The sequence below is a fragment of the Pollachius pollachius genome (assembly GCF_949987615.1).
Source record: "Pollachius pollachius genome assembly, chromosome: 11".
Classification (NCBI taxonomy): Eukaryota; Metazoa; Chordata; class Actinopteri; order Gadiformes; family Gadidae; genus Pollachius; species Pollachius pollachius.
The window spans coordinates 24,299,132-24,309,271 of NC_136944.1; the positions used below are offsets into that span (position 1 = coordinate 24,299,132).

Consider the following 10,140-nt stretch of genomic DNA (forward strand, 5'->3'; position numbering starts at 1 on the left):
GTATACGTGTGTGTGTGTGTGTGTGTGTGTGTGTGTGTGTGTGTGTGTGTGTGTGTAGACCCGGACCGGGAGATGAGCGGCCTGAACCTGATCCCCTACAGCCTGGTGACCCCCCAGCGCAGCGGGGGGCGGCGGCCTGTCCTCTTCAGCCCGGCGGCGCTGGCCGGCCCCCTCCTCCAGAGGCTCCTCCCCCCGGGGGGCGGCAGCCCCGAGCTCAGCGGCTGCAGGCCCGGTCAGCCAGCGGGACACCTGTGTGTGTGTGTGTGGAGAGAGGAGGAGGAGGGGGGAGGAGAGAGGAGGAGGAGGGGGGAGAGGGAGGTGGAGGAGGAGGGAGAGGGAGGTGGAGGTGGAGGAGAGAGGAGGAGGAGCGGGGGGAGGAGGGAGGGGGAGAGAGAGGAGGAGGAGGGGGGAGCAGAGAGGAGGAGGAGGCGGGAGAGGGAGGTGGAGGAGAGAGGAGGAGGAGCGGGGGGAGGAGGGAGGGGGAGAGAGAGGAGGAGGAGGGGGGAGCAGAGAGGAGGAGGAGGCGGGAGAGGGAGGTGGAAGAGGAGGAGGAGGGGGGAGGAGAGAGGAGGAGGAGGCGGGAGAGGGAGGTGGAAGAGGAGGGAGAGGGAGGTGGAGGTGGAGGAGAGAGGAGGAGGAGCGGGGGGAGGAGGGAGGGGGAGAGAGAGGAGGAGGAGGGGGGAGCAGAGAGGAGGAGGAGGCGGGAGAGGGAGGTGGAGGAGAGAGGAGGAGGAGGAGCGGGGGGAGGAGGGAGGGGGAGAGAGAGGAGGAGGAGGGGGGAGCAGAGAGGAGGAGGAGGCGGGAGAGGGAGGTGGAAGAGGAGGAGGAGGGGGGAGGAGAGAGGAGGAGGAGGCGGGAGAGGGAGGTGGAAGAGGAGGAGGAGGGGGGAGCAGAGAGGAGGAGGAGGCGGGAGAGGGAGGTGGAGGAGAGAGGAGGAGGAGGAGCGGGGGGAGGAGGGAGGGGGAGAGAGAGGAGGAGGAGGGGGGAGCAGAGAGGAGGAGGAGGCGGGAGAGGGAGGTGGAGGTGGAGGAGAGAGGAGGCACAGGCCTTTGAAGACAGAGAAAGGGTTCCTTTGTGGGAGCTCAGGTCAGCCATTGTTCTGAGGGTAATAATGAGAGCTGAGAGCAACCAGACACTGGCCTGCTTCAGACAGACGCCCTGCTTCAGACAGACGCCCTGCTTCAGACAGACGCCCTGCTTCAGACAGACGCCCTGCTTCAGACAGACGCCCTGCTTCAGACAGACGCCCTGCTTCAGACACTGACACGGATCACACCTATGAAGATGATGAGGATGATGGAGACTATGATCACAGTGATGATGAAGATCAGGATGTCCATAACGGTATGGATGATGAAGATGTTGACTGCTCCTCTCTGGCCTGCAGACGTCCTGACGAAGGAGGAGTTTCAGCTGCGGCAGAGCGTTGAGCCCTTCGTTCACTACAAGGAGAAGCCGGCCGTCTTTGAGGTCATCTCCAGGGAGAAGATAGAAGACGTGGCTGCCAAGGTGGGATGTGTTCCTCAGGGTGCTGTTCCCCGAGCGGTCCCTAGAGGGAGCTGAGGAGCAAGCTGAGGGGCCCCGGAGTTTAGAGACAGAAAACACAGCTGACTAAGGGGCTGATTATCGTTCCACGTCGATGCAACGCAACGACCACGCAGACGCTTTGGCGCAGCCGTGAACCTGTTTTGGTTCTGCGTCGGGTCTTAGTGAGCGGACCAATCACAGCCCTTGCTGCTGCGACTCCTCGACGGAAGGTAACAATTTTTGGGAGGTGCACTGCAGGCCCTTTCGGTGGACGCAAGGAGGGTCAGCGTGGACGTCAAAGGTCCATGACCCCCTTCCGTTGCGTCGACGTGGAACCATAAAGAGTGGTCTAAACTGGTCTAAAGGCTTGTCTCTCCACTGGTCTAAAGGCTTGTCTCTCCACTGGTCTAAAGGCTTGTCTCTCCACAGGGTAGGCACTGCCTGCTGGAGGCGGAGCTGAGCTGTGTGAAGGACCTCCTGCGGAGAGAGATCTACCCCATCATCATCTTCATCAAGATCTGCGAGCGCAACGTGAAGCGGTTACGGTAGAAGTCGCCCTCTCACCCTCCTACCTCTCACCTCTCACCCTCTCACCCTCCTACCTCTCACCCTCTCACCTCTCACCCTCTCACCCCTCACCCTCACAAGTCGCCCTCTCACCCTCCTACCTCTCACCCTCTCACCTCTCACCCTCCTACCTCTCACCCTCTCACCTCTCACCCTCTCACCCCTCACCCTCACCTCTGACCTCTCACCCCTTACCCTCTCACCCCTTACCCTCTCACCCCTCAACAATCACCCTCTTACCTCTGACCTCTCACCCTCTCACCTCTCACCCCTCACCTTCTCAACCTCTCCCTCTCACAATCACCTTCTCACCCTCTCACCCCTTACCCTCTCACCCCTCAACAATCACCCTCTCACCCTCTCACCCCCACCCTCTCACCCCTCAACAATCACCCTCTCACCTCTGACCTCTCACCCCCCACCCTCTCACCCCTTACCCTCTCACCCGTCACCCTCTCACCTCTCACCCTCTCACCCCTCACCCTCACCTCTGACCTCTCACCCCTTACCCTCTCACCCCTCACCTTCTCACCCCTTACCCTCTCACAATCACCTTCTCACCCTCTCACCCCTTACCTCTCACCCCTCAACAATCACCCTCTCACCCCTCACCCTCTCACCCCTCAACAATCACCCTCTCACCCCTCACCCTCTCACCCTCTCACCCCTCACCCTCTCACCCCTCAACAATCACCCTCTCACCCCTCACCCTCTCACCCCTCACCCTCCCGCCCCATGCTCTCTGCTCCCGGCCGCAGCCTGCTCACGCTTCCTGTTCCCCACAGGAAGCTCCCGCTGCGTTTGGAGTCTGAGGAGGATTTTGTGCGTATGTGCCGGATCCGGGAGAAGGAGCTGGAGGGCGTGGCCTGTCTGTACTCCAGCGTGGAGCCCGACACCTGGGCGGGGCCTGACGACCTGGTGAGGGTCGTCAAGGAGAGGATCCAGGAGGAGCAGAGGAAGGTGGTCTGGGTTGAGCAGGACCTCCTCTGAGGGGCCCCTGACCCCCGGTGCGAGGCCCCCACAAGCCCCAAGGAACACACACGCACCCGAGCATGCACAGACGCATACACACGTAAGCACACACACACAGACTCACACAAATGATATGCTAAACAACGTGTAACATAGCAGCTTTTTCCCTGTACATCGTGTTAATCCCAAACTCCTACTCATCCATTGTCCTGTCTCCAAACAATGGCATGCATTCCTTGTAAATGTGTCCTATTTAAGCAATTTATTACTAATAAAGAACAAGAAAAGGTCTCTTGGTGTCTCTTTAAACGTAATTTTTATCTTGTCAATGTGATCTCCAAATCGCAATGTGGTAGATTAGTGTCTAGCGACCTTTTGTGGCTGTAATGAATACTGCACCTGTCGAATACAATGATCAGAAAAATCTGAGCACTAAATGTAAACTTGGATGATTGGTAATAAATAAAATAAAAATCGGATTAAAAATCACGAGTTAAATGTTTGTTATCTTAAAGATCAATTCAATTTATTTTCTGTACGTCATGGAATCATCCATGCTGTGATGATTATATGATTGATTATATAATGAGTACCATATAGCACTAATCAGTAATCACCCATGCTGAGACAAACACAAACTACACTCTCCCTATGAAGGTAATTCACATGTAAGAATAATTATTAACAGTGTGACTAACCTCCATAATATCGTTTAGGAACAAAGGTTTGGAAGTAAGTTAATTTAACCATTTATGGCATAAAATTGTATTGTTGGTACGGTGCCCCCTGCTGTCGGATCTACACATACAGATGTCCCAGAAAACCAACAGCATATCAACGTTCGACCACAGAGAGCGCTACGTATAATATATAAATCTCATAAATCAGCAGAGAGAGGCTATAGCTGACACTTTGATTCTATTAACGATCAAACTCCTGATTGGATGAATACAAACTTTATCCCTCCTACGCTGAGAGGGGATTTGGGGCTTGTCTAGAATCCCAGCAGGAGGCGGGGCTTGCCTGGGGCGACCAATCAACAGCTGAATAAGTCTTGAAATACAGAACTTGTCCCCGCCAACCAATTTGCTTTCACCTATCAGACGCGTCGACACAGAGCCGAGCGCTAAAGCTGACCAAGTAACTAAAGCTCTCAGTAACGCTGACATACAAATCTCGCGATACTTGGCATGGCATACTGTCTTCGAATCCCACGGCTCAGCTGACGCGGCGCGGTGCGCGAGGAGCTGGCGATCCAGGGATGAGGTGAGAACGCGCCTTTGATGCTCTTTATTATAACCGTTGGTCTTTAGCGTCGCGTCTCTTTGTGTGCAGCCGTCAGGAGGTCTAGAGACGGGTTGATTAGAACGGTGTCCCGGGGAGGCGGGTTCTCCGTCTCCCACTACTTTGCCGTCCCCCGCGTTATCCGGTGAGGGATTGATGTTCCCCGCGCGACGCGTTGAAAACGATCTGAAGTCCGCCGCCTGCCGCTCGAGCCCGGCGGGGAGCGGGCACGTGAAAGCTACATTGTATCCGTCAGACACCGGGAGGCGTCTAAAACCCCGCACCGACACCCCGAACCCACACCCAGCACCCACACCGACTCCCAGAACAGTCTTGTTTACTGTTTCCTGTGTCAGCGTGTAAGGGGTCAGTCTGGTTTCTGTTTTCCTGTGTCACCGTGTAAGGGGTCAGTCTGGTTTCTGTTTTCCTGTGTCACCGTGTAAGGGGTCAGTCTGGTTTCCTGTGTCACCGTGTAAGGGGTCAGTCTGGTTTCTGTTTTCCTGTGTCACCGTGTAAGGGGTCAGTCTGGTTTCCTGTGTCACCGTGTAAGGGGTCAGTCTGGTTTCCTGTGTCACCGTGTAAGGGGTCAGTCTTGTTTACTGTTTCCTGTGTCAGCGTGTAAGGGGTCAGTCTGGTTTCTGTTTTCCTGTGTCACTGGTAAGGGGTCAGTCTGGTTTCCTGTGTCACCGTGTAAGGGGTCAGTCTGGTTTCCTGTGTCACCGTGTAAGGGGTCAGTCTGGTTTCTGTTTTCCTGTGTCACCGTGTAAGGGGTCAGTCTGGTTTCCTGTGTCACCGTGTAAGGGGTCAGTCTGGTTTCCTGTGTCACCGTGTAAGGGGTCAGTCTGGTTTCCTGTTTCCTGTGTCAGCGTGTAAGGGGTCAGTCTGGTTTCCTGTTTCCTGTGTCAGCGTGTTCTGGTGTCTCGTCCGCAGGCGGTGGTCGGGGGAGGAGACCCTGGAGCAGAGGAAAGTTTGACCCTCCCACACCTCCATGAAACGCTCCACCTCACAGACAAAGATAACCCCCCCCCCCCCCCGGCTCTCACCGTCGCCATGGTGAGAGTCCTGGAACCTGTTTCCATGGTGACCCACTAGAGAGCACCCCAGGATTCCCAATCTGTTGTCATGGTGATACCTAAGGAGAGAAGCAGGTTGCGGATCTGTTCTTTGTCGTCACGGCGATCGTGTAGCAGGTGCCAGCACGGTTGAAGCTCCGCAGGGAGGCTGAATGGGTGTGGCCATGGGCAGGCCCCGCCTCTTCCACATCTTCCTGCTGCTGGGCTCCGCCCTCATGGTGCTGCTGATCATCATCTACTGGGACGACGTGGGGACCTCCTACGGCCGTTCCCCCCTGTCCCCTGGGCCCAGGACCCCCCACACCCCCCCCCAACCACAGCAAGGACCAAAAGAACAGCAACAACAACAACAACAACAACAACAACAACAACAACAACAACAACAACAACAACAACAACAACAACAGCAGCAGCAGCTGCAAGCGTCGCGGACTCCGTCCTTCCTCTCAGACATTAACGCCTTCGTGAACCAGTTCCTGGAGCTGGGCACCGGGGAGCCCACCGACCCCGCCCCTCTGGACACAGCCAACCAATCAGAGCGGGCGGAGGAGCGCTACGTCCCGCGGCGGGAATGGAAGATCCACCTGACGCCCGTGGCCGCTGAGCTGCAGCAGAGACAGGTCTGCCCGCTCCTCACAAGCCTCAGCTCACAGCTCAGTATGATGTAATAATAATGGACTGATGGTAATAGAGCTGACTGGGGTTAACTCTAACCCTAACCCTATGTAGGGTTAACTCTAACCCTATGTAAGGTTAACCCTAACCCTAACACTATGTAGGATTAACTCTAACCCTAACCCTATGTAGGGTTAACTCTAACCCTATGTAAGGTTAACCCTTACCCTATGTAGGGTTAACTCTAACCCTATGTAAGGTTAACCCTTACCCTATGTAGGGTTAACTCTAACCCTATGTAAGGTTAACCCTTACCCTATGTAGGGTTAACTCTAACCCTATGTAAGGTTAACCCTTACCCTATGTAGGGTTAACTCTAACCCTATGTAAGGTTAACCCTTACCCTATGTAGGGTTAACTCTAACCCTATGTAAGGTTAACCCTTACCCTATGTAGGGTTAACTCTAACCCTATTTAAGGTTAACCCTTACCCTATGTAGGGTTAACTCTAACCCTATTTAAGGTTAACCCTTACCCTATGTAGGGTTAACTCTAACCCTATGTAAGGTTAACCCTTACCCTATGTAGGGTTAACTCTAACCCTATGTAAGGTTAACCCTTACCCTATGTAGGGTTAACTCTAACCCTATGTAAGGTTAACCCTTACCCTATGTAGGGTTAACTCTAACCCTATGTAAGGTTAACCCTTACCCTATGTAGGGTTAACTCTAACCCTATGTAAGGTTAACCCTTACCCTATGTAGGGTTAACTCTAACCCTATGTAAGGTTAACCCTTACCCTATGTAGGGTTAACTCTAACCCTATGTAAGGTTAACCCTTACCCTATGTAGGGTTAACTCTAACCCTATGTAAGGTTAACCCTTACCCTATGTAGGGTTAACTCTAACCCTATGTAAGGTTAACCCTTACCCTATGTAGGGTTAACTCTTTCTCCTGCTCCTCTCCCTTGCTGAACGGCTCAATGACCACCAGGAGCAGCGAAGGCGGAGGCTGCATGAGGTGTGTGCAGAGGACAGTGTGACGTTCCCCGGGAAGAAACGCTCGTTCGATGACATCCCCAACAAGGCACTGGACCACCTCATCGTGGACGACCGCCACGGAATCATCTTCTGCTACGTGCCCAAGGTAGGCCTGGCACGGCTGCCGGTTTCCATGGTGACAGCGGCCGCTGAGAGGTCCCCTGGATCAGTATTCAAACGGCAGTCATTGTAAAATGTCTCATGAACAATATCAAACGGCAGAGGTTTATTTTGGACTATTTTCTTCGATGCCGACCCTTCGGACTTCAAATGGATAATGCCGTGTTGTGCTCTCCCTGCATTCCCCCTCCGCGCCGCCCAGGTGGCGTGCACCAGCTGGAAGCGGCTGATGATCGTCCTGAGCGAGAGCGTTCTGCAGGACGGGGCGCCGTACCCGGACCCCCAGGCCATCCCCCGCAGCACGGTGCACAACCTCAGCTCCCACCTCACCTTCAGCAAGTTCAGGCATCGCTACGGGAAGTTCTCCCACCACCTCATGAAGGTCAGTGTAACCCCCCGCTGGAGGTCAGTGTACCCCCAGCCTGGGGATGCTCTGCCGGTGGGGCTAACAGCGTCAAACAGCATGGCCTTGATTTTTACTTTAATTACTTTGAACAGCTCATACGATAAAATAACTTTCCCTGTATTTCAAATGTATTTTTGTATCCCTTGGACGGATGTGTTTGAATCCATGAGATCCCCCTCCAACATCTCCAACCCTGTCCTGCAGGTGAAGCTGAAGAAGTACACCAAGTTCCTGTTCGTGAGGGACCCCTTCGTCCGCCTCATCTCCGCCTTCCGCAACAAGTTCCTCGAGACCAACGACAACTTCTACAACCTGTACGCCAAGGCCATGCTGCGTCGCTATGGCCACCAGCCCACGCCCCCCGCCCTGGCGGCGGAGGCGGGGGCCGCGGGCGTCCACCCCTCCTTCCCCCAGTTTGTCCAGTACCTGCTGGACCCCGACACGGAGAAGGAGGCGCCCTTCAACGAGCACTGGCAGCAGGTGTACCGTCTCTGCCACCCCTGCCAGATCCAGTACGACTTCGTGGGCCACCTGGAGACGCTGGAGGAGGACGCTGAGCAGCTGCTGCGGCAGCTCAGGGTGGACAACGTGGTGCAGTTCCCCGCCGCGAGCGGGAACCAGTCCGCCAGACACTCCCTGGCAGACTGGTTCAGCGCCGTGCCGCTGGAGGCCCGGAGGAGGCTGTACCAACTGTACCAGCCGGACTTCACGTTGTTCGGGTATCCGCCCCCAGAAGCCATCCTAGAGGAGTGATATGCACTCCATCCAATCCTGGAGGATTGATACGCACTCCAAACCCATCCTGGAGGAGTGATACGCACTCCAAACCCATCCTGGAGGAGTGATACGCACTCCTGACCCATCCTGGAGGAGTGATACACACTCCAAACCCATCCTGGGGGAGTGATACGCACTCCAGACCCATCCTGGAGGAGTGATACACACTTGATGGGAGGTCAAAGCGCCATACTTGTGTAGCGTGTTGTTTTGTCCTTGTCTTTGAAGTGTGAAGGCCAAGTACCTGCCCTCCTGTCTCCAGAGTCACCCCATGCCTTTACCCAGCCATGCCTGGCCTTTATTCTGTAACGTGGGTCGTCCCCCAGGCTTTGTCTCCAGCCTGTTGCCGTTAGACAAAGCCCCTTTTCTGTGACGTCACGGAGATGTTGTAGCTCTCTGCAATGTCAAAACGTCCCTCCACCAGGGTGGGATTGAATTGGAGCAGAGACCTTCTGATGCTCCTAGTGAGGCAGTGGGCGGTGTGGAACACAGAACATGTTGGAACTCCCAGGGCACCCTGTGGGAACAAAAGGAATATCAAGAGGTAGTTGGTTGCACTCCTAACTCAATTTTTACTTATTGGTCTTGCATGATAAATTTACCTTCAACATTGTTGCGTTGGTTTTAATTATGATATTCAGCCGTTTCTGTATACCTCATGAGCAGATAAGGGTTGGTCCTGTTCTGTGTTTGATTTTATATTTCATCACTCAATTCTTGATCATCTCTAAAAGATTTTTCTGGTGCAAAGCCAGAATCGTGTTTAATTGCATGGATATTTTTTCTACTGTGCAAATGACTTGTTTTACTTCCTAGCATGATATTGCCTCAGTAGGAAACGGTATTCACATAGTTCAATAGATCCTAGTTCAGTCGAGGAAACACCAAGCACAACGAAGGGAGATGGAGGTTTGGGTAGGAATATCGTCTCTCAGGCTCCCAGGACACCTCCGCATTCTTGGGATTCTTGTGCTCAGCGTTTTTGACCCCAGAGTTTTCCAGAGCTCTCTAGTGTGGAACAGGGTGGTGCCATGCTACTCTGCTTCAGGAAACCATGGCAACAAGACCCACAAAATGGTCTGCTTAACATAGGGTACAGAGGGGTAGGGTATAGGGTAGATGGGGTACAGGGTAGATGGGGTACAGGGTAGGTGGGGTACAGGGTAGGTAGGTTAAAGGGTAGATGGGGTACAGGGTAGATGGGGTATAGGGTAGGTAGGGTATAGGGTAGATGGGGTACAGGGTAGATGGGGTATAGGGTAGGTAGGGTATAGGGTAGATGGGGTATAGGGTAGGTGGGGTATAGGGTAGATGGGGTATAGGGTAGGTAGGGTGTAGGTAGGGTATAGGGTAGATGGGGTACAGGGTAGATGGGGTATAGGGTAGGTAGGGTATAGGGTAGGTAGGGTAGATGGGGTATAGGGTAGATGGGGTACAGGGTAGATGGGGTATAGGGTAGATGGGGTATACGTTGGGAAGCTTCTGACAGTCCACCCTAACCCTGGGATGTGAATGTGGGTTTTCTCTCTGCTAGGGGATGTTGGTTTTGAATGAGAGGAGTCAGAGAAGGAAAGACAGTGCCTTTGGTTACTATGGAGACAAAGTTTATATAGGCCTACGGCAAAAAGTAAATCTATTTTTTAAGAGGATCTTATTTTTTCCCTTCCTCCATACAGTGTTGTGTTGCCTGTATGAGCTCAATATAAACAATGTGTATTTTTGATAATCGTCCCAAAGGTCCTCTGATCTGTACATCAA

The 10,140-nt window shown here is 53.9% G+C and overlaps 2 protein-coding genes across 2 annotated transcripts; both read left to right on the plus strand.

Moving 5' to 3' along the window:
• Window positions 1–60: 60 nt before the first annotated feature.
• Window positions 61–3,508, plus strand: LOC307083036 (caspase recruitment domain-containing protein 11-like). The gene is made up of 4 exons (XM_079746829.1): window positions 61–232; window positions 1,388–1,509; window positions 1,957–2,072; window positions 2,880–3,508. The coding sequence occupies exons 1-4, from the start codon at window positions 73–75 to the stop codon at window positions 3,082–3,084; spliced, it is 603 nt and encodes a 200-aa protein (XP_079602955.1). The 5' UTR covers window positions 61–72; the 3' UTR covers window positions 3,085–3,508.
• A 638-nt stretch (window positions 3,509–4,146) lies between these two features.
• On the plus strand, window positions 4,147–9,470 carry LOC307082253 (carbohydrate sulfotransferase 12-like). The gene is made up of 5 exons (XM_079745768.1): window positions 4,147–4,332; window positions 5,281–6,043; window positions 7,033–7,185; window positions 7,402–7,581; window positions 7,810–9,470. Exons 2-5 carry the CDS (start codon window positions 5,576–5,578, stop codon window positions 8,356–8,358), a joined length of 1,350 nt encoding a protein of 449 aa, XP_079601894.1. The 5' UTR covers window positions 4,147–4,332; window positions 5,281–5,575; the 3' UTR covers window positions 8,359–9,470.
• Window positions 9,471–10,140: the final 670 nt, after the last annotated feature.